Below are 25459 nucleotides of genomic sequence, written 5' to 3' on the forward strand. Positions count from 1 at the left end.
CCAACACTTACAAGCTCCAGATGTAAGTGTACAAAAACACCACTAAAAGATCACCACTGATGTTAAACTAAATTTAAACATATATATGCCTGAAGAGTGTTGATAAAAGGCATGTTTTATATAAATAAATAAATAAATAAAATGTATTCTTGCCTGCACAAGGTCTGTGGATGAAACTTCTAAGTTTGACAGTTCTGCATTGATATTAAGAAAACTAAGATGTTAGTGGTTAGAAAATAAATAACTAAATATGCAAATATATTCTGGAGAAGAAAGGTAGAGTACAGGTAAGTAAGGAGGTAAGTATAAGTGTCTAGAAATAAGAAGTGTCCCCTGTACACCCGCTCTCCAAAAACTGTCTGTCTGACTGAGTTTCAGAATGACCCGTAAAAACAATGTTCTTTATACATATTGGAACAAACAATTTTCTACCTGGTGAAAGCTGGAAATGCACTTATCTTCCTCCTGTGCACCATCATTGCTGTGATGAAGTTCAGGGAAAGTCAACGATGATGATGATGATGATACAGACAATATATAGAAACCAGAGAAGTCTGTCTGGAGCAGCCAAGGGCCACGTTTACCAACAGTTTGCAACAGGTGCAAAGCTTGAACCTTTTTTCTCAGCAGGAGATTAAACACACACAAACAATAAGCTAAAAACTGTCATTATGCTTTACCTAAATGTAGTTTTCTTAATTAAAACCTTTACTTCATATAAACTTTTATATTTCAATATTTATTTCCCGCTTGAAGTAACAGCTATAAATCTTCCATCTAGCCCTTCATGTTGTATGGTCATACTGTACATGTGTCAGATTGTATCACATTGTATAATTCTATATCCAAAATCTTTCTAAACATCACACATTAACAATAAAAAATACTTGATGTGTGTACTTTAACTATTTAATCTGTACATGTTTATTCATGGTTTTATGTGCATTATACTTTCAGGTGGTGTGAAGTGAAACTCTTGACCAATGTCTTGTTGCCTGCAGTGCCTCTAACCCTTTCCTGTTGGTTGTTTCTAATTGTAATGTAACATGTCACAGCCTAGGTATACTGTTCCATTTATAATTACCAGTTTATAGTTGAAAGATATTCATGCTTTGCTAATAAACATTGTTAACTACTGTTCACAATATAACGTGCAACTCAATGCTAAATGGCATCAAATTATTAACCAAAGAGATACCTGATTATGCCTCACAGATATTAATGCATTTTAAACCAGAGTCATGGAAAAATGATAAATATACACTACCGTTCAAAAGAAATGAAGGCTATTCCATGCGAGAAATTGCCATGAAACTGAAGATCTCGTACAGCGCTGTGTACTACTCCCTTCACAGAACAGCACAAACAGGCTCTAACCAGAATAGAAAGAGGAGTGGGAGGTGCACAACGGAGCAAGAGGACAAGTACATTAGTGTGTCTAGTTTGAGAAACAGGCGGCTCACAAGTCCTCAACTGGCAGCTTCATTAAATAGTACCCGCAAAACACCAGTCTTAACATGACTTAGTACTTTGTGGCAAAACCCTTGTTGGCAATCACAGAGGTCAGACGTTTCTTGTAGTTGGCCACCAGGTTTGCACACATCTCAGGAGGGATTTTGTCCCACTCCTCTTTGCAGATCTTCTCCAAGTCATTAAGGTTTCGAGGCTGACGTTTGGCAACTCGAACCTTCAGCTCCCTCCACAGATTTTCTACGGGATTAAGGTCTGGTCGCTAGGCCACTCCAGGACCTTAATGTGCTTCTTCTTGAGCCACTCCTTTGTTGCCTTGGCTGTGTGTTTTGGGTCATTGTCATGCTGGAATACCCCATCCATGACCCATTTTCATTGCCCTGGCTGAAGGAAGGAGGTTCTCACCCAAGATTTGACGGTACATGGCCCCATCCATCGTCCCTTTGATACGGTGAAGTTGTCCTGTCCCCTTAGCAGAAAAACACCCCCAAAGCATAATGTTTCCACCTCCATGTTTGACGGTGGGGATGGTGTTCTTGGGGTCATAGTCAGCATTCCTCTTCCTCCAAACACGGCAAGTTGAGTTGATACCAAAGAGCTCCATTTTGGTCTCATCTGACCACAACACTTTCACCCAGATTGCCAATGAACATCTGAATGATTCAGAGGACAACTTCAGACGGGCATGTATATGGGCTTTCTTGAGCAGGGGGACCTTGCGGGCGCTGCAGGATTTCAGTTCTTCACGGCGTAGTGTGTCACCGATTGTTTTCTTGGTGACTATGGTCCCAGCTGCCTTGAGACCATTGACAAGATCCTCCCGTGTAGTTCTGGGCTGATTCCTCACCGTTCTCATGATCATTGCAACTCCACGAGGTGAGATCTTGCATGGAGCCCCAGGCCGAGGGAGATTGACAGTTCTTTTGTGTTTCTTCCATTTGCGAATAATCGCACCAACTGTTGTCACCTTCTCACCAAGCTGCTTGGCGATAGTCGTGTTGCCCGTTCCAGCCTTGTGTAGGTCTACAATCTTGTCCCTGACATCCTTGGAGAGCTCTTTGGTCTTGGCAATGGTGGAGAGTTTGGAATCTGATTGATTGATTGCTTCTGTGGACAGGTGTCTTTTATACAGGTAACAAGCTGAGATTAGGAGCACTCCCTTTAAGAGTGTGCTCCTAATCTCAGCACGTTACCTGTATAAAAGACACCTGGGAGCCAGAAATCTTTCTTATTGACTGGGGGTCAAATACTTATTTCCCTCATTAAAAAGCAAATTAATTTATAACATTTTTGACATTTTTGACATTTTTTCTGGATTTTTTGTTGTTATTCTGTCTCTCACTGTTCAAATAAACCTACCATTAAAATTATAGACTGATCATTTCTTTGTCAGTGGGCAAACGTACAAAATCAGCAGGGGATCAAATACTTTTTTCCCTCACTGTATATTTTACCATTAATTAAGCAGGGAGTTACCATTGAGTCCAGGGTCTATTTTACAAGCCCTACATATACAATTGCATATGAACCAACATGCATTTGCATCATTACAGGAGGTAATGTCCTATCTTTGTTTGATGCTCCCAACCGAAAAAAAGGTATTTACAACGTTTTGACCATGTTGGTCGTCGTCAGGTTCAACCTCTATTTCACCAGGATGTTGCGCAGGACACAGAGTTGCGTTAAAGACAGAGATGTCTATGTGTGGATCGGGAAGTAGAAGACACGAGGTCACCATTACAAAAACACACACTCTCATCCACTCATGGCTCCACATCTCCTCCTTGTCCTGCACATGCTTTTCTTCCTCACTGGACTTTCAGGTAAGACAGGGTATGCCATTTCTTCATTGATGTTAGTATCAGAGCTCAGTTCCTCCAAATCAGACACTGAGTACATTCTGACATTCATTGGACTTGTAGCGTTCTGTCTACTTTGCCCAAGGACATGCTAGTCACACTGTGCATTGTCATATTTGGTCTGATGTGTCTCCACATTCAACATATGTATTTTTCAGCAGTTCTCTTTTTTACTTTTTTTTCAGTAAAAAATTAAGAAATAGAAAAGGCAATAGCTCCCATGTCTACAAATATATTTGTAGATTACAAATATTCATACCTATATGTTTTCTAACAAATGTTTAGTAACATATTATACACTAACATTTAACATTTTTTTATGTTCAAGGTTGTACTACAGTAGTACAGTATCAGAACAACCATTCAGAGTATGTTACAATATACAAAATATTACAACTTCAACTCCTTATTCTTTTCAAACAGCACTATTAATCAATTGAAACTAGAGATGTCTTCTTAGTTTAGGGGTGTAGTATGTCAAAGATAAGTATGATTTTAATGGTCAAAGTGTTGCCTCTGATCATGGCTAGGCTTGGGTGTGACAACATCAGCACATAAAAGTAGATATCTCAGTCATTATCTGCTGTCACAACCACATTTGGCCAAATTTCCAAAGTAATTTGGTTGATCAGCTGGTGGGACTTGTTGAGTAAAATGTTTTAATTCAAAACTATTTGTTGTTTGTTGTTGTGTCTACAGATACACAGAGTGTGTCCACAGTGAGTCATGTGTCTGTAAAGCAAGGAGGCTCCATCACCATCCCATGTCTCTATAATCAGAGACATAGTAACAATGTGAAATACTGGTGTAGGGGATATTATTGGTTAGGTTGCTCTACTGTTGTACGCACTGATCATCCTAAAACCAGTGGAAATTCCACAATCTCTGATGACATCAACCAGCACATCTTCACTGTGACCATGACAAGTCTTAGTCCTAGTGATTCTGATTATTACTGGTGTATTGTGGAGAGGAAGAACAAGGCAGATGATGGGGTTAGACTGCAGTTATCTGTTACTCCAGGTAAGATGCACTGCTTGCATATCCAGTAATGCAGGATGAATAATGCTCAGTAATGTTGCATGGACAACCTTAAATCCATAGAGGAATATTGGTGAATTATAAAATAGGATTGAACATACCAATCACTGCTAGTTTTTCCAAAATATGCTTTATCAAACATACCATGTGTTCTGACCCAGCAGGCGTACACAAATAATTCATTTCATTTTGAATATATTATTTGAATATTAAAAATGGCTTCAATGCAAAAAGGCACAAAATAACTACATTTGTCTTACAAATTTCATTCAGCATTTGATTGAAATCCATAGACAGTTGCATATTGCTGTTATGAGATCATTCACTTCTGTGTTATTTTATAGGGGCTAGTGTATATTTGACAATATTTATAACATAGGAAATCTCCCAATCTTATGGGTGTGGGCTTTTATCTGACTCATCATATCACAACTTCCTATCTCCATTGTGTTCAGATACTTCAGGACTCTATGTGGATTCACAAGAAGTGACTGGAGTTGTAGGACAGAATGTCACTGTGCGTTGTTACTATAGTGAAGCTGGAGCCAGAGGGAGGTGGTGCAGGATGGGTGGGGGTGGGAAATGTCTGGTGAATTCTGGATTTCTAGATAGAACATCAGTGACATTACACCAGCAGACCAATATTGTCACCAATGGCAATGTTTTAACGGTGACTGAGTGCACTGAGGATGGTGGACACTGGCTGGTACAGGTGTGAAAAGGGAAACTATCAGATGCCTGTTCATATCACTGTCAATCAGCAAACCACAAATCAAAATACCACCACCTTCAGTAAGTACTGAGGGACAATTATTGGTAATGTTAGCTTCTAATTTTCAGAGTACAAACTCAACGGACACTATGACAGCTTTAAACTAAGTTTATTCTGCCCCGAGGGTCAATACAGCTGCATTAGACAAAGACATGGTTTCACCCGTGGTAGTATACATACCCCACTTAGGGTGGAGTCTCCTCCTTATCGCTACACATTGCATCAACACATTGTATCATTATTGCTAGGCAGGGAGCTGAGTATATGGGTCTTAAACGGTTCCTCCCTTATCAGTATTGCCACATGTGACCATTTTCCCTGCACTCAGCCCCTCCCAAGCTTCATTATGGCACCCCTCATGTCTCTTTTTTAACTAATGATTAACTATAGTTAAAGCTCAGAAACCAAACCTATCAGTAAATAATGCTTTACTTCCCCACTTAGAAGCTAGTTTGAGAAATGCTGAAAGTAGTTTTTTTTTATTCTACCTTGACACTGACAACCTTTCCAATTCCAACAGCCCAAGACATCTCTGCTGGTAAATCCGGAGAATCTGCAGTCTCTTCTCAGCCGTCAGTCAACAACATCCAGACGTAAGTGTACACAAACACCCCTCAAAGATCACCACTCAATCTAAATGTAAATGGCTGAAATTTGGATTGATGAAAACCATGGTTTCAAAACATTGTTCTAGCCTACAAAAGGTCTGTGGATGACTTTACAGCAAATGTTGACACTTCTACATTGAAATATGAAAACTAAGATGTTGACTGGTTATGAAATAGCTGCCAATATTCTGAGGAAGGAAAGTATAGTGTGATGTGTACGTTATCTCTATTAAAAAGAAAATAAGGAAGTATCCCCGGGACTGTCTAACTGTGCACTTTCCAACAGGCCAATATTCTACAAAGTTTAGCGCATAAGACTTGGTAATTAACTACAATGACCATAATCCATTGTGCATCTACTTGTCCGGTCTGTGTTTCTTTTACGCCTGCTAAAGAAATGGCAAAATAATGCACAATCGTGAGGTGGTATAGAGAGCAGATGTTGCTTTGCAAGGTATCTCTACCTGAAAATACGTGATCTAAGTGATTAATAGCTGGTATTCAGCAGTCATAAAAGTATGCCTTATTTACTTTGAAGATTTAAAAAAATAGTGATTTTGTCACACAGCACATGCAGCAGCTCTACAGAGATGAAATGTTGACTTGGAATGAAAAAATGTAATATACACAACAAGTGAAATATTTGATTAAAAGTAAAGTAATGTGCATAAATTGTTAATATGTGATAAGCAGTAATGGGCAGTCACTACCACCATGGGACTTTTATGAATTGTTTAATTCTGTGTTGTTACAACATTCAAACCAAAAAATAGAAAACTAAATCGAAAACCGTGATATTTTTTAAAGAATTTAAGCGAAACCGACCGGCCTCAAAAAGCACTAATTGCTCAGCACTAACTCTTCTACAGATTGGAACGTACATTCTTCTACCTGCTGAAAGTTGGTAATGCACTGCTCTTCCTCCTGTGCAACATCATTGGAGTGGTGAAGTTTAGGAAAAACCGGCATCAAGATGATACCAAGGATGTATAGAAACCAAAGAGGTTTGTCTGGAGTGATCAAGGGTCAAATTTATCAACGGTTTGCACCAAATGCAAAGATTGCACCTTTGTTTCCAAGTACAGGGAGGAAAAATATAAAATATGCCGCTGTCATTAGGCTTAACCTTAATGTATTTTTCTTTATCACAACCTTCATTTGACATATTTGTATACCTGTAACGCTTAATTCCCTTAGAATAAGACCAAGGTATTAGATTATATTCAAACAACACATTCTATTTTCTATATCCAGCTTTATCTGTATGATTCATTTTATTCAAATGATTATATTATTATGTACATGTGCTGTGGAATTAAAGTATTGTCCAATGTGTCTCTAACCCTTTTCCTGATGGTTATTTCTCATGGTTTAATGTAACAAATCACAGCCTGGTTGAACTGTTCCGTTAATAGTTCCTCTAGCTTTATAAATAAATATATCCATGCTAATGAACTACATTGTTGATAAACATTGTTAATAAAGAAACTAGACCAACACAGGACTCAGGAGTTAATACATGACTGAGGTTATCAGTGTGTTGAGGATGGGGAATAAACCACAAACAATCATCAAATTAACCACTATACGTAGTAGCATCATTTTGACTATATCACACTTAGTCAGGTTCAACAGTTCAACACCAGTTTTACACAAGGTCTTGCACTGTGCACATGGTTGCATTGTGTCATTAAAACAGGAAGAGCCTTAAAGAAGTGATGGGTCAGGAAGTAGTGTCAGTTGCTTGGGTTTCTTGCTCCCTGACACATACCAGCGTGCCCATAAAAACATAAACACTCACAGACCCTCTGTCTCTCATCCATGGCCGGCTCCAGGTATAAGTGACATAAGCGGTCGCTTAGGGCCCAAGGCCTCTAGGGAGCCCCCAACCACCCCTAAAAACTCAGTCAAGGTCTCAACTTTCTGTCGAGAATTAGAATAGGAGAATACACAAGGCGCAAGTTCAAAATGTGGCTGTTCATCAACAGTTTTTTTCTTGTTTTGTCAGTCACTGACAGTCACTCAATTAGCCATGTCAGCTAACAATTTTTAGATTGGTAAATTAGTCTAGCCAGCTATCTAAACTTTTACTGTATTAATCATGATCGAATAACAACCGGTCACGCAGGGCACGTGCCCAGGAGCCCTGACTTCCAGGGAGCCCCCATTGATTTAGCCTGTTATGGCAACTGCTCGGCCTCCGACAACAAGGCACTACAGAGGGTAGTGTGTACGGCCCAGTACATCACTGGGGCAAAGCTCCCTGCCATCCAGGACCTCTATGCCAGTCGGTGTCAGAGGAAGGCCCTAAAAATTGTCAAAGACTCCAGCCACCCTAGTCATAGACTGTTCTCTCTGCTACCGCACGGCAAGAGGTACAGGAGTGCCATGTCTCCAAAAGGCTTCTTAACAGCTTCTACCCCCAAGCCATAAGACTCCTGAACAGATAGTTAAATGGCTACCCAGACTATTTGTGTTGTCCCCCTCCCCCCCCTTTGTCACTTTAACGCCATCTTAGGGCCCCCAAAAAGCTAGTTCTGGCCCTGCTCTCATCCACTCATAGTTCCTCATCACCTCCTTGTCCTGGACATCATTTTCTTCCTCACTGGACTCTCAGGTAAGTGAGGGAAGACATTTTGTTGTTTGATATTGTTAGGCTCACTTCCTCCAAGTCAGACACAGACTGAATAAATGCTGAAAGTTATAACACTTGTAATGTCCTATTTACTTTGCCCATGGACATTTTAGTCACATTATTTTTGAGGGACTCAATATTTTACAAAATAATCCATTCAGTGTTTCAGTATCTAATAAACATGCCAGTAACTTATTTTTTTCAAATATAACTTTGAATTGATTGAAACTAGAGATTGTCACCATAGTTTAGGGGTGCAGTAAATGTCAAAGCTACACTATATATACAAAAGTATGTGGGCACCACTTCAAAATAGTGTGTTTGGCTATTTCAGCCACACCCGTTGCTGACAGGTGTATAAAATCGAGCACACAGCCATGCATATCCATAGACAAAAAAATTGTTCAGTGACTTTTAACGAGGCAGCTAGAGATGACCCCGTCAACTGTGAGTGCTGTTATTGTTAAGTGGAAACGTCTAGGAGCAACAATGGCTCAGCCGCGAAGTGGTAGGCCACACAAGCTCATAGAAAGGGACTGCAGAGTGCTGAAGTGAGTAGAGCGTAAAAATTGTCTGTCCTCGATTGCAACACTCACTACCGAGTTCCAAACTGCCTTTGGAAGCAACGTCAACACAAGTACTGTTCGTCGGCAGCCTCATGAAATGGGTTTCCAGGGCCGAGCAGCCGCTCACAAGCCTAAGATCACCATGCGCAATGCCAAGCGTCAGCTGGAGTGGTGTAAAGCTCGTCGCCATTGGACTCTGGAGCAGTGGTAATGCCTTCTATGGAGTGATGAATCACGCTTCACCATATGGCAATTCGAAGGGCGAATCTGGGTGTGAAGGATGTGAAGGGAAATCTTAACATAAAATGACAACATAAAATGACATTCGTGATGATTCTGTGGCAAGAGTTTGGGGAAGGCCATTTCCTGTTTCAGCATGACAATACCCCCGTTCACAAAGTGAGGTCCATACATGGTTTGTCGAGATCGGTGTGGAAGAACTTAACTGGCCTGCACAAAGCCCTGATCTCAACCACATCGAACACCTTCGGGATGAATTGGAACGCCAACTGCGAGCCAGGCCTAATCGCTCAACATCAGTGCCCGACCTTACTAATGCTCTTGTGGCTGAATGGAAGCAAGTCCCCGCAGCAATGTTCCAACATCTAGTGGAAAGCCTCCCCAGAAGAGTGGAGGCTGTTATAGCAGCAAAGGGGGGACGAACTCCATATTAATTCCCATGATTTTGGAATGAGATGTTCGACGAGTACGTGTCCACATACTTTTGGTCATGTAGTGGAATGGTAGAAGTGTTGTCTCTGTTCTCATGGCTTGACTTGTCACAACATCAGCACTTTCTGAGTCAATAACTGATGTCACAAACACATGGTGTGGCAACCAACAACAGTTTCCCTCATTTTTCTCCAGACGTCACAAGATCATGCATTATGTTTGGCTAATGGGACACTAACAGTTTAGCAGACTCTCTTATACAGAGCAACTTACAGTTGTGACTGCTTATGTTTTTGTACTGGTCCCCTGTGGGAATCAAACTATCAACCTTGGCGTTGCAAGCCCCATGCTCTACCAACTGAGCCACACAGAACTCTTGAGCAGCTGGGTAAAATTAAACTGTCAAATTGGGTTTTATGTTGATGTGTCTGCAGGTACACAGAGTGCATCCACAGTGAGTCATGTGTCTGTGAGGAAAGGAAGCTCCATCACCATCCCATGACTCTATGATCAGAGCGACCATTCAAAATCCTGTTGGAGAGGATCTGATTGGTTTGGTTTCTCTACTGTAGAACTCACAGACCATCCTAAGAGCAAAAGGTTTTCCTGAGACAATCGGTTAGGGATTGTTCAGCTCTAAACTAGGTTCTGTGCCCTGAGACCTCCCCTATTGGGAGAAGAGCTGGGAAACAGCCAGTGACTCAACAGAAGGTATCATATGGTCTCCACAGCACTGTTGTACCGTATGTCCCATAAAGTAATATCCCATAGTAGTCCTGTTGATGAGGGTATTACTTGTAAGCAGTCATACACATATTCACCACATTAATAAATTGGTAATTACAAACATTCCTGTGCATCTCCTGGGTCAGAACAGACTGTCATCCACTCATGGTTCCTCATCACCTCCTTGTCCTGGACATCCTTTTCTTCACCGGACTTTCAGGTAAGTGAGGGAAGACATTTTGTTGTTTGATATTACTAGGCTCACTTCCTCCAAGTCAGATACTGAGACTGAGTACATGCTGAAAGTCATAACACTTGTAATGTTCTGTTTACTTTGTCCACAGACATTCTAGTCACATTATGGATTTTCAGTACTTTGTCGTCAGAGGTATTGATTAATTTTATATGATTGAATAGTGATAGTGTCCATAATATATGCTTTATCTGATACATTACATTAGTCTTTCTGTCTCTATGAGTTCAGGTATTCCAGGCCTTTATGTTGACCGACAGGTGACTGGAATTGTAGGGGGGAGTCTCACTGTCAATTATTACTATGGTAATTCTGGAGCTATGATGTGGTGCTATGAGGTGCTATGGTTCTGTTGCAGTGTTTGGAATTTAGATGGAGAATCAGTAGAATTAAAGTGAATCATTGATGCCAATGGAAAACAAGTTGTGATAGTGACTATGAGTGGACTATAATGAAGAACACAGGCTGGTACCAGTGTGCAATGGGAGACCTACTGATAACTGTTCATATGACTGTCAATCAACAAACTACAAAACAGAATCCCAACACCATAATTAAAAACTATGTACAACAAACCACACTTTAATCCATGCTTTACTTCCCACAAAGACAAACATGTGGTGAAGAAAGACCTCAGTGCAGTACCTCTGAAAGTCAGTGAATGGCTAGCTGACAATAAGAGTCCATCTTGTTCGGGTCCAAAGTTCAACTGAGGAAATCCCCTAGCTTTAAGGTGGTAGTAGGTGACACATTCTTGAGATAATTATTTTAACAAAGACTATGAAATAATGAAGAAAGATTTTAAACATTATTTTTGGCTTACATTTCTCATGGAAGTTGATGAATAACACCCAGGGACATGGTACAAGCGTCTACATCCACTGAAAAAAAGTGCTAAAATTAGTAAAACTTTCTTTCAAGATCCATATTTTTGTGTTTTTACGGTAAAGGACACCTGACTTTCTATTTAAAGCTTTTTGGAAACCACATTTGAAACTATTTTACACTGAAGAAGAAGTGAGATTTCCTAAAAACAGAAAAGCCATCGCGAAGTAGGAATGACCCAACCAGCAACATGACATTTTACATGTACTTTATCTGTACCATTGTAACTCATTCGATGACTATAGCAAGGGTGTAAAGTGGTTATGAGGTTATCAGTGTATTAGTTCAGGATGGTGAATAGTCCACAAATAATCATCATATAAACAAGCATATGTATTAGCATACATTTTGACACATTTTGACCATATCAGCCTTGGTCAGGTTTTCAACAGTTCAACATCATTGAACACACAAGGTCTGGCACAGGGCAATGGTTGAACTATGTTGTTAAAGCAGGAAGAGAGTTGAAGATAGTGATGTCTATGAGAATCAGGATGTAGTCAGTTGCCTGGGTGCCTTGATTGCTGACACACCAGTACTCCCACACAAACATAAATACTACCAGAGACGTTATCTCTCATCCATTCATGTCTCCACATCTCCTCCTTGTCCTGGACATCATTTTCTTCCTCACTGGACTCTCAGGTAAGTGAGCAAAGACCTTTAGTTGTTTGATATTATTAGGCTTAGTTCCTTCAAGTCAATCAGTGAAAACACGCTTAAAGTCATAACACTTGTAATGTTCTGTCTACTTTGCCCATGGACATTGTGGTCACATTATGGATTTCAGCATTTTGTGGTCAGGTGATAGATAAATGCTGTTTTTAATGATTTATCTTGTGAAATAGTTGTACTTTTCAACAGTTCTATATTTCTAGTTGTTGCATAACACATTTAAATAAGACTTCAAGTAAAAGAGAACTAACATATTATTAATAAATAGAAGAGTAAAAGTGCCGCTGTCTATCAATATGAATTTTAACAAATGTGCAAGTAACATATTTTGCAGATTTTTTTTGCTGGGTTCAATGTACTACAGTAGATGTCAAGAACAATCCAGTCAATTGTTTTACCACAGTTGAAGTCAGAAGTTTACATACACTTAGGTTGGAGTCATTAAAACTTGTTTTTCAACCACTCAAGAAATACAGTGCCTTGCGAAAGTATTCGGCCCCCTTGAACTTTTCGACCTTTTGCCACATTTCAGGCTTCAAACATAAAGATATAAAACTGTAATTTTTTGTGAAGAATCAACAACAAGTGGGACACAATCATGAAGTGGAACAAAATTTATTGGATATTTCAAACTTTTTTAACAAATAAAAAACTGAAAAATTGGGCGTGCAAAATTATTCAGCCCCCTTAAGTTAATACTTTGTAGCGCCACCTTTTGCTGCGATTACAGCTGTAAGTCGCTTGGGGTATGTCTCTATCAGTTTTGCACATCGAGAGACTGACATTTTTGCCCATTCCTCCTTGCAAAACAGCTCGAGCTCAGTGAGGTTGGATGGAGAGCGTTTGTGAACAGCAGTTTTCAGTTCTTTCCACAGATTCTCGATTGGATTCAGGTCTGGACTTTGACTTGGCCATTTTAACACCTGGATATGTTTATTTGTGAACCATTCCATTGTAGATTTTGCTTTATGTTTTGGATCATTGTCTTGTTGGAAGACAAATCTCCGTCCCAGTCTCAGGTCTTTTGCAGACTCCATCAGGTTTTCTTCCAAAATGGTCCTGTATTTGGCTCCATCCATCTTCCCATCAATTTTAACCATCTTCCCTGCCCTTGCTGAAGAAAAGCAGGCCCAAACCATGATGCTGCCACCACCATGTTTGACAGTGGGGATAGGGTGTGTTCGGGGTGATGAGCTGTGTTGCTTTTACGCCAAACATAACGTTTTGCATTGTTGCCAAAAAGTTCGATTTTGGTTTCATCTGACCAGAGCACCTTCTTCCACATGTTTGGTGTGTCTCCCAGGTGGCTAGTGGCAAACTTTAAACGACACTTTTTATGGATATCTTTAAGAAATGGCTTTCTTCTTGCCACTCTTCCATAAAGGCCAGATTTGTGCAGTATACGACTGATTGTTGTCCTATGGACAGAGTCTCCCACCTCAGCTGTAGATCTCTGCAGTTCATCCAGAGTGATCATGGGCCTCTTGGCTGCATCTCTGATCAGTCTTCTTGTATGAGCTGAAAGTTTAGAGGGACGGCCGGGTCTTCGTAGATTTGCAGTGGTCTGATACTCCTTCCATTTCAATATTATCGCTTGCACAGTGCTCCTTGGGATGTTTAAAGCTTGGGAAATCTTTTTGTATCCAAATCTTTAAACTTCTCCACAACAGTATCTCGGACCTGCCTGGTGTGTTCCTTGTTCTTCATGATGCTCTCTGCGCTTTAAACGGACCTCTGAGACTATCACAGAGCAGGTGCATTTATACAGAGACTTGATTACACACATGTGGATTCTATTTATCATCATTAGTCATTTAGGTCAACATTGGATCATTCAGAGATCCTCACTGAACTTCTGGAGAGAGTTTGCTGCACTGAAAGTAAAGGGGCTGAATAATTTTGCACGGCCAATTTTTCAGTTTTTTATTTGTTAAAAAAGTTTGAAATATCCAATAAATTTCGTTCCACTTCATAATTGTGTCCCACTTGTTGTTGATTCTTCACAAAAAATTACAGTTTTATATCTTTATGTTTGAAGCCTGAAATGTGGCAAAAGGTCGAAAAGTTCAAGGGGGCCGAATACTTTCGCAAGGCACTGTATCTTGTTAACAAACTATAGTTTTGGCAAGTCGGTTAGGACATCTACTTTGTGCATGACACAAGTAATTTTTTCCAACAACTGTTTACAGACAGATTATTTTGCTTATAATTCACTGTATCACAATTCCAGTGGGTCAGAAGTTTACATACACTAAGTCAACTGTGCCTTTAACTTCACTAGGATAGGGGGCAGCATTCGGAATTTTGGATGAAAGTGTGCCCAAACTAAACTGCCTGCTACTCAGGCCCAGAAGATAGGATATGCATGGATAGAAAACACTCTAAAGTTTCCAAAACTGTTAAAATATTGTCTGTGAGTATAACAGAACTCATATGGCAGGCAAAAACCTGAGACAAATCCAACCAGGAAGTGGAAAATCTGAGGTTTGTAGTTTTTTTAAGTGATTGCCTATCCAATATCCTGTATCTGTGGGGTCAGATTGCACTGCCTAAGGCTTCCAGTAGATGTCAACAGTCTTTAGAAGTTGTTTCAGGCTTGTATTGTGATCGAATAAGAGCTGTTTCAACAAGTGGTCAAGCTGAAAGACATTAGTTTAGTCTCACGCGTTTCCTTTCTAATGACAACGGAATTGTCCAGTTGGAATATTATTGAAGATTTATGATAAAAACATCCTAAAGATTGATCATATACATCGTTTGACATGTTTCTACTAACTTTAATGGAACTTTTTTGACTTTTCGTCTGCCCTTTGTGCCCGCGCCTTGTGCATTTGGATTACTGGACTAAACGTGCAAACAAAAAGGAGGTATTTGGACGAAAAGTGGAACTTTAACGAACAAAACAAACATTTATTGTCTAACATGGAGACCTGGGAGTGCCATCAGATGAAGATTATCAAAGGTTAGTGATTCATTTTAACGCTATTTCTGACTTTTGTGACACCTCTCTTTTTTTTTGAAAAATGGCTGTATGGTTCTCTGTGGCTAGGCGCTGACCTAACATAATCGCATGGTGTGCTTTCGCCATCAAGCCTTTTTGAAATCGGACACTGTGGATGGATTAACAAAAAGTTTAGCTTTAAAATGGTGTATAATACTTGTATGTTTGAGGAATTTCAATTATGAGATTTCTGTTGTTTGAATTTGGTGCCCTGCAATTTCACTGGCTGTTGGCGAGGTGGGACGCTCATGTCCCAAACGATCCCAGAGAGGTTTTAAACAGCGTGGAAAATTCCTGAAAATGTCATGGCTTTAGAAGCTTCTGATAGGCTAATTGACATCATTTGAGTCAATTGGAGGTGTACCTGTGGATGTATTTCAAGGCCTACCATCAAACTCAGTGCCTCTTTTCTTGACATCATGGGAAAATCTAAAGAAATCAGTCAAGAACTCAGAAAAAAATGGAAGACCTCCACAAGCCAAGTTCATCCTTGGGAGCAATTTCCAAACACCTGAAGGTACTACGTTCAACTGTACAAACAATAGTACTCAAGTATAAACACCATAGGACCACGCAGCCGTCATACCGCTCAGGAGGAAACACGTTCTGTCTACTAGAGATGAAAAGTGCACATCAATCCCAGAACAACAGCAAAGGACATTGTGAAGATGCTGGAGGAAACAGGTACAAAAGTATCTATATCCACAGTAAAACGAGTCCTATATCGACATAACCTGAAAGGACGCTCAGCAAGGAAGAAGCCACTGCTCCAAAACCTCCATGAAAAAAGCCAGACTACAGTTTGCAACTGCACATGGGGACAAAGATCATACTTTTTGGGGAAATGTCCTCTGGTCTGATGAAACAAAAATAGAACTGTTTGGCCATAATGACCATCGTTATGTTTGGAGGAAAAAGGGGGAGGCTTGCAAGCCAAAGATCACCATTCCAACCCTGAAGCTCGGGGGTGGCAGCATCATGTTGTGGGGGTGCTTTGCTGCAGGAAGGACTGGTGCACTTCACAAAATAGATGGCATCATGAGGATGGAAAATTATGTGGATATATTGAAGCAACATCTCAAGACATCAGTCAGGAAGTTAAAGCTTGGTCGCAAACAGGTCTTCCAAATGGACAATGACCCCAAGCATATTTCCAAAGTTGTGGAAAAATGGCTTAAGGACAACAAAGTCAAGGTATTGGAGCGGCCATCACTAAGCCCTGACCTCAGTCCTATACAAAAGTCGTGGGCAGAACTGAGAAAGCGTGTGCGAGAAAGGAGGCCTACAAACCTGACTCAGTTACACCAGCTCTGTCAGGAGCAATGGGCCAAAATTCACCCAACTTATTGTGGGAAGCTTGTGGAAGACTACCCGAAACATTTGACCCAAGTTAAACAATTTAAAGGCAATACTACCAAATACTACTTCTGACGCACTGGGACTGTGATGAATGAAATTAAATCTGAAATAAATAATTATTTCTACTATTATTCTGACATTTCACATTCTTAGAATAAAGTGGTGATCCTAACTGACCTATGACAAGGAATCTTTACTAGGATTAAATGTCAGGAATTGTGAAAAACTGAGTTTAAATGTATTTGGCTAAAGTGTATGTAAACTTCCGACTTCAACTGTATATACTAAACATTCCCAAATTTGAATCTTTATTTTTTTTATAGATATTTTAGTTGATTAATTAGAGATTGTCTCCATGGTTTAGTGGTATAGTAATTTCAATGTGAAAGCTAAATATGACTTTAATTGTTCAAGTGTTGTCTCTGTTCTAATGGATGGACATGGGTGTGTCAACACCAGCAGTTACATCTTAGTTACTGTCTGGTGTTACAAACACATGGTGTGGCTGCAGTTTGCCATTTATTTATTTTTTTACAGAAGTCGCAAATTCAAGCATTACAGTATGTCAAGTTGTTTGGCTGATCATATGATGGGACTTATGAGCAGCTGGGTAAAATGAAGTAATCTAAATGTGTTTTCTGTTGTTGTGTCTACAGATACACAGAGTGTGTCCACAGTGAGTCATGTGTCTGTAAAGCAAGGAGGCTCCATCACCATCCCATGTCTCTATAATCAGAGATATAGTAACAATGTGAAATACTGGTGTAGGGGATATTATTGGTTAGGTTGCTCTACTGTTGTACGCACTGATCATCCTAAAACCAGTGGAAAGACCACAATCTCTGACAACATCAACCAGCGAGTCTTCACTGTGACCATGACAAGTCTTAGTTCTAGTGATTCTGATTATTACTGGTGTATTGTGGAGAGGAAGAACAAGGCAGATGATGGGGTTAGACTGCAGATATCTGTTACTCCAGGTAAGATCCAAAAACTGCTGTGTCTATTAAAGCAGAATTAATAGTAGTGCTCAGTAATGTTCCATAATAGTTGTGTTGATGAGTGTGTTACTTTTCCCTCTACAAAACAGTCATACATATTTTCACCAAATTAAATCCATAGAGGATATTATATTGGTAGACTACATCTCTGTGCACTTCCTGGGTCAGGACAGACAGTGTGTTTGATAGAATCACATGTTGCTGTATCATCAAACACACTGTCTGTTCTGTACGCTCTAGACTATATCTATTGTACATACTATCAGTGACTGAACCAGTGTTTCAACATACACTTTCTCAGTGTTATATGAATATCAATGATGACTAGGTAGTCGCCAATATATATATTGGTGTATTCTTTGTCAGACTCATCCAATCACAGCCTCTATCATTGTGTTCAGGTACTCCAGAACTCTATGTGGACCAACAAGAGCTGACTGGAGTTGTGCTCTGTTACTCTAGTAAACTTGGAGGCAGCGGGAGGTGGTGCAGGATGGGAGGCTCTTGTGTGGCTGTGGGACATTCTGTGGATTTAGATGGAACATTTGTGAAGTTAGCGCAGGAGCAGAGAGAAACCACCAAGGGTTATGTCTTAATAGTGACTATGAGTGGATTGATGATGGAGAACACTGGCTGGTACTGGTGTGAAAAGGGAGACCTACAGATGCCTGTTCATGTCACTGTCAATCAAGCAACCACAACACAGAGCACCACCACCATCACAAGTAAGTACAGAGCAATCCCATATAACCAAGTATGATTCTCTTTTATTCATCCAGTGTTGTTAGAGATTAAGGAACATTGAATTGCCTTTTCTGAAACAAAGTGGAAATCTCTGGACCACACATTCCCTTGGGAGGATCCTGTCAGTCATGTTAAAAATCATTGAGCAAATGAACATTCTTTATACAACTTTTGATCATGTCTACCACCTAGATTTGAAATTAGTACTGAAAATTTTAAGAATTGGATTCAAATGCGTGTCACACGTTAGCTAAGGAAGCCTGATAGTGATTAGTTTCAATCAACATCACAATTACCGATTTTATTAATATATTTATTAATGATATACCAGTCAGTTTATTGGAGCTTCTTTATCATTTCTGCCTCTCACAGCAACACAAGCTCCAACCACTCACCAAACGTCACTAACCAGTGCTGAGTCTCACACTTCTCCCATAGTTACCCCTTCTGTTTCAAACCGCAAAAATGGCGTAACTGATGGGAACACAGGTGAGAAGAACCAGAGGTCAGTATTCATTCTTCTGTATTTCCCTCACTGTTAGTCATCCCAAAAGTTGATGATAGTGTAAGGGTGTGGGGGCCAAGGCTATTAGAGTAAATAGAAACAAATCATGAAAAAACTATTTAGTAAACTTATGACAAAAACAATTAACACACCTGTTTAAAAAACTAAAACTATACTGAAATTATTTTATTTGACTCCAAGCCATCTAAAATATAATAGAAATAATTACGATCATGTTCGTTTTAGTTTTTGGGCAAAAATTAAATGGGGTTTTCAATGTTGTTTTAAAGCTCCTGAATCTGACGGGTCACATTGAGACTGACTTCCCTTTAAAAGTAAACTCTGCAAAATGTTGTTGCCACCAGCAGCACTGCTGATATTGGTCGCGTCCCCCTGCTCAGACATTACATGTATCAACCAATGGTAGCGTGCAATGTCATCGACTGTGCAGTCAGACACCAGATCGCTATAACATGTCAGTCGTATTCCAATGCTCAGACGTTGCTGACGCCTGCCAGATCTTACAACACCTGGATAGGTATTTTACGTACATGTTATCTCACCTGACCACATCATATGGTAAAACAGTCTGGTGCCTAACTGCACAGTCGATGACGTGGCATGAATCTATTGGTTGATAGAGCCTGTAAGTAAGCATTTCACTGTAAGGTCTGTTGTATTCGGCGCACGTGACAAATAAACTTTGATTTGATACATGCAATGTCTGAGCAGGGGAATGCGGCCATGATGTGGTTGGCTGATATGTAAAATAACTTTCAAGGTGTTGCAAGTTCTGGCAATCACACAGAGTTTCTGCCCATGTGCACGGGTGCGCTTCACGCTACTACAACGTCGTAGCTACTAGACCAAAACTACTGAGAAGTTTAGCCTCTCGCTACAATGTTCCTGGTTGTTGCGGCTATTGACACACTACTACTGTTTACTGTGTGCATCTCTGTCATCTCGCTGAGTCTACCTTTAAACCCAACCTAACCTACGACCTGACCCATCACCTTGTGCATTACTGTCCCACAGTTGCAAGAAGTGACATCCCCAAAAACCACAACACTATACAACACATAAACAGCTCCTAACCTCCCATGCGTTGGCTACTTTCTGTCCCTAACACTACAACTGAATCTAAGTAATATAAAAAATAAATGTTAAAGTTTGTATTAACCTTAAACTAAATAAAACTAGTAAATCAGATCTGAAAACTAACTGAAACTAAACTGAATTTCAAATAAAAATATTAAAACCAATAGAAATAAAAACTAATATCAAAACACAAAACTATAATAACCTTGGTGGAGACAACTGTGACTAGCAAGGCTGATCAGACCAGAGACCAGTGTCTGGGTTAACAATATTAACTGTAGTTCTCCACATTACAAAACTATAATAACCTTGGTGGAGACACCTGTGACTAGCAAGGCTGATCAGACCAGAGACCAGTGTCTGGGTTAACACTATTAACTGTAGTTCTCCACATTACAAAACTATAATAACCTTGGTGGAGACACCTGTGACTAGCAAGGCTGATCAGACCAGAGACCAGTGTCTGGGTTAACAATATTAACTGTAGTTCTCCACATTACAAAACTATAATAACCTTGGTGGAGACACCTGTGACTAGCAAGGCTGATCAGACCAGAGACCAGTGTCTGGGTTAACAATAATAACTGTAGTTCTCCACATTACAAAACTATAATAACCTTGGTGGAGACAACTGTGACTAGCAAGGCTGATCAGACCAGAGACCAGTGTCTGGGTTAACAATATTAACTGTAGTTCTCCACATTACAAAACTATAATAACCTTGGTGGAGACACCTGTGACTAGCAAGGCTGATCAGACCAGAGACCAGTGTCTGGGTTAACAATAATAACTGTAGTTCCCCAAATTACAAAAATAAATCTGCCAGTTTCATTTTCAGATAAAGAAAAATGTATACAAAATGAAACATCTTCCTTAAATGTTCTTGCTTAAGCATTTACCACTATGCCTGTGGTTATCTATATATTACATTTTATTTTATATTCCAGTTTACTGGAAGTCCTGTTCATTCCTTTGAGCCTGTTGGTGGTGTTGATAGCTGTTACCTTGATCACATGGAAGATGTTGAGAAAACATAGTAAGCATTTGTTAAAATTATGTAAGAAAAATGGTCATGTTTATGACTAATGTCATTTGCAGGAATATTATAAATAGAGTAGAGTTGTTGCTTCTACAAATGAAAGGTTTGACATGAAAGATCATTAGTACGGTCATCCTCTTTTCTTTATTTCAGAGGACAAGAAGGCAAAGGACCAACCCCCAAACACCTCAGTAGTAATGTCACGATCCTCGTATTCTCCCTCATCGGAAGATATGTCGAAATCACTTGATGACCAATACGCAGCAGGTTGACTGTTCCACATCATATTTATTATAGATGGAAACGACAAAACAAAATAAACACGCAAAAGCGAAAGGTGACAGTTTCACAGGAGAAACGAAACCCTATGCAAAATACAATTACCCACAAATACCAAACACAAACACACCCCACTATATGGGACTCTCAATCAAAGGCAGATAGACAACACCTGCCTTCAACTGAGAGTCCCAACCCCAATTAACCAAACATAGACATACACCTACACATAGAAAACCTAACCTAGAACCTAACCCAACACTCACAACCCCACTATACCATAACCAAACATAACTCTGCCACGTCCTGACCAAATATAATACAAAAATACCTAAGTATATGGTCAGGACGTGACAAGTAAGCTATGATCATCTTATCTTCTCACTCATCTGTTCCTTTCTCTTCTTGATATTCTAGGGCTCGCTTTGGTTAGTAGTTAGTCATAACTAACACTTTATAACCCGATCTCTTACAGTATGTGAATATTTAAAAAAAACAGTTTAAAGATAACTTTAAGTTTTTTATTTAGTCTTGCACTAAGTGTACATCTTTGACCAGAACAGACGTCCTCAAATCACTCACCACAACTACTGACACTTGAACAATAACACATTTTGTGTTATCACTGGAGAAAAATGAAACAGCAAAACATTTTCTAATTCATGTCAGTATGCATGAGGTACAACATCCTTCTATAACATATTGTAAAAACATTGTTTGATGTTAACAAGGTTTGTGTTTCATTCCTTCGGCAGCCTTCTGACCTTGAGCATGACATTACCTACAGCACTGTGAGTCACATCAGAGGAACAACACAACAGGTTAAACCAAACCCCTTTTGACCCAATCCCCTCCAACACAACCTAAACCCTCTGTAACCCAACTCAACCCCCCTCAAACCAACCTAACCCCCTCCAACCCAACCTAAACCATCTGCAACCAAACTTAAGGCCCCCTTCAAACTCAACCCAAACCAACTTAAAGTGAAAGTCCACAGTGTCTGTCTCTCTCTGAGATGATGTGATCATGTTGCTGTCTTTCCTCCATCACACAGGACCTAAACCCTGAGAGCCATGGTGACTTACACAGCACGGTGATTCCTAAGCAGCACAGGACAGCACAAAGGGTACATTTAAAACTAAATAATCACATAAGCACTGCTGGTCTTGTAGAGTTGTTATGTCTTGAAAAGCAGAACTTATTGACAGCTGTAATGTATTGTAGAATGTCAAATGGATGTAGATTTTTTCTGAATAACTCCTTGTGTAACAGGACTCATTTCCTGATGATGCAGTGACATACAGCACTGTGGTCAGCAAGAAAAAGACCAAACCAAATGTAGGCCTACATAAAAAGCTGCTCTACTGCGTTGATGACTTGACTAACTTATTCGTGCCTGTATGTGTCTACTGTTACTGCATCAATACAGAAGGCACTGTATATCACCATTAAAACTGTGAGTAACTGTGTGTGTGACTGTGTGTGTGACTGCGTGTGTGACTGCGTGTGTGACTGTGTGTGTTCCTCCCCTCTTACAGGCAGCAGAACCAGATGATGTGGTCTATAGCACAGTGGCCCAACACCAGAGATAGGTCTGTGTAAAGCATTAACATAACTCTTCAGTCATGCAGCATGTTTGCCTTTTCATTTGCTGTCATCTTTTAACTTCGTCTGACAACATGTTGCTATGATTGTGAATCCAGTAGGAAACCATACTGCACACAAATGATGGTTTTAGGTGAGTGACTAAAGGTTCACTTTCTCTCCAGCAGGGGAAAGCAGCACAGCAGTGACTCAATTAAATCCTTGGTCCCAAAGACCCAGACAAGCTTTATGGGGATAATACTGGAGGATCTCAGTGTACTAAGAGATCAGAACAAAAGTGTCCAGATTGACAGGTAAACATATACTTTTATTTGTCACCCCCTGCCCCAACCATTTGTCTTGATTATTTATATTGGTCTCTTTTTCAAGGATGAATCGAAATGTACAGACATTTACATTTTAGTCATTTAGCAGACACTCTTATCCAGAGTGACTTACAATAGTAAATACAGTAGTAAATACATACATTTCATTTTTTGTACTGGCCCCCTGTGGGAATCGAACCCACAACCCTGGCGTTGCACACACCATGCTCTAACAACTTAGCCACAGGGAAGGCCATTTAATGTGTGCATGCTCGGAGAAGCACAGAGCAACGTTATATTTCTAAGATACCGTAGCAGCTGGGATGGTGTAAATAAAACACACTGCAATGGATATTCTAACCCTGAGCCCCAGGATGCTCTGCTCTTGCTAAACAAATACTTTTTTTGTGGGCTGCCTTACCAATGGCTGTGTTGTGTTGGCCTTCAGCGGCAATGTTCCTGGCCAATGATGTATTTATCAGAGTTATTGACCTCACAATAAACCAGATTGGAGTCATTTACATTTGGCTGCTGACACTTGAAGCAGCAGCTGCGGCACAAACATTTGGAAATGGAAAGCTCATGGTGCCGGAAGTAGGCAAATTCAGTCTGCGTTTAAATTAGAGTTTACTAACAACAAGAGGGCTTTGTGTTGGAGCCTATTTCTTCCTAGTTTAGACCTACCTGTTTGACAGATGGAATTAGGCTATATGCTGTTATATCCAAAGATTTGTCAGTCAATTCCTCCACCCACCATACACTCTTTAAATAGCCTACCTCTATGTCAGTGATGAACTGTTATGTTAAAACCGAGACTCAAATTGCAGGGTATGAGAGGGATTGCCATAATCCTACCTTTTATTAAAGAAAATGGCAAAAAGCACAGGCCTAGCCCTTGTTAGCTTAAGATTTTGAAGAAAATAAAACAGATCTGATTATATAAAGTGATCCACAAAAGCGCTTTGGTCAGCATTCTTTTATCCTAGAAACAAGCTGTAAAATACACGTAAAAGAAGTGATACTGGTGCATATGGGGATACTGTGTCATTGTTTAATTTCTTAGACATTCAGAGGCTAAGCTACAACCTATAGTCGAGGAGACAAAAAATAGACTTTGCTTGGTAATTTAATTGTCACTATCAATTTATTTAGCTATTCACTTTTTGTACAGTAGAAGATGTTTAAACCCAGTCAGCTTTTAGGGAAAGACTTGTAACCTTCAGTTAAAATGTACATTTGTCTGCGTTGGTACAGTTCCATGTAGAACTGAGGATCTGAGGACCCATGCCAAATATTTTCAGTCTCCTGAGGGGGAATAGGTTTTGTCGTGCCCTCATCATGACTGTTTTGGTGTGCTTGGACCATGTTAGTTTGTTGGTGATGTGGACGCCAAGGAACTTGAAGCGCTCAACCTGCTCCACTACAGCCCCATTGATGAGAATGGGGGCGTGCTCGGTCCTCCTTTTCCTGTAGTCCACAATCATCTCCTTTGTCTTGATCATGTTGCGGGAGAGGTTGTTGTCCTTGCACCACACGGTCAGGCCTCTGACCTCCTCCCTATATGCAGTCTCGTTGCTATAGTATAACCCGCCAGCTGTATGTTCTTAATGTCGTCGTTCAGCCACAACTCGGTGAAACATAAGATAATACAGTTTTTAATGTCCCGTTGGTAGGATAAACGTGCTTTCAGTTCGTCCCATTTATTTTCCAGCGTTTGAACGTTAGCTAGCAGGACGGAAGGCAAGGGCAGATTAGCCACTCGTCGCCTGATCCTCACAAGGCACCCTGATCTCTTTCCGCGAAATCTCAGTTTCCTTCTCCAGCGAATAACGGGGATCTGGGCCTGGTCGGGTGTCTGTATTATATCCCTCCAGTCAGTCTCATTGGAGAAGAACTCTTCGTCCAGTTTGAGGTGAGCAATCGCAGTTGTGATGTCCAGAAGCTCTTTTCGGTCATAAGAGACGGTAGCAGCAACATTATGTACAAAACAAATTACGAACAACACGAAAAAACAAACAAAATAGCATGGTTGGTTAAGAGCAGATAAGACGGCAGCCTTCCCCTCTGGCGCCATCATAAGGGGGTTTGTTGGCTGTTCCAATAGGATAACCCTTCCTGGTTCAAGGTAGAACCCTTTTTGGTTCCAGATAGAACTTTTTGGGGTTCCATGTAGAACCATTTAAACAGAGGGTTTTACATGAAACTCAAAAGGGTTCCACCTGAAACCTTAAAGGCTTTTCAAAGGGTTCTCCTATGGGGACAGCCGAATAACCGTTTTATGTTCGAGATGGCACATCTTTTTCTAAGAGTGTAGGCTGACTGTCTTAAGTGGGAAGGCAGGCCAAACTTTTGAAAGTACAA

The 25459-nt window shown here is 40.2% G+C and overlaps 2 protein-coding genes across 2 annotated transcripts; both read left to right on the forward strand.

Annotated features, from left to right (window-relative positions):
* The first annotated feature begins 3168 nt into the window (after positions 1–3168).
* Positions 3169–7244, forward strand: LOC115193775 (CMRF35-like molecule 1). Its single transcript, XM_029752746.1, has 4 exons — positions 3169–3293; positions 4029–4352; positions 5663–5735; positions 6620–7244. Exons 1-4 carry the CDS (start codon positions 3236–3238, stop codon positions 6741–6743), a joined length of 579 nt encoding a protein of 192 aa, XP_029608606.1. The 5' UTR covers positions 3169–3235; the 3' UTR covers positions 6744–7244.
* A 4692-nt stretch (positions 7245–11936) lies between these two features.
* LOC115193464 (polymeric immunoglobulin receptor-like) lies at positions 11937–22030 on the forward strand. The gene is made up of 7 exons (XM_029752150.1): positions 11937–12132; positions 17179–17502; positions 17925–18248; positions 18640–18772; positions 20818–20906; positions 21063–21169; positions 21944–22030. Exons 1-7 carry the CDS (start codon positions 12075–12077, stop codon positions 22028–22030), a joined length of 1122 nt encoding a protein of 373 aa, XP_029608010.1. The 5' UTR covers positions 11937–12074.
* Positions 22031–25459: the final 3429 nt, after the last annotated feature.

Source organism: Salmo trutta, chromosome 5 (genome assembly GCF_901001165.1).
Source record: "Salmo trutta chromosome 5, fSalTru1.1, whole genome shotgun sequence".
Lineage (NCBI taxonomy): Eukaryota > Metazoa > Chordata > Actinopteri > Salmoniformes > Salmonidae > Salmo > Salmo trutta.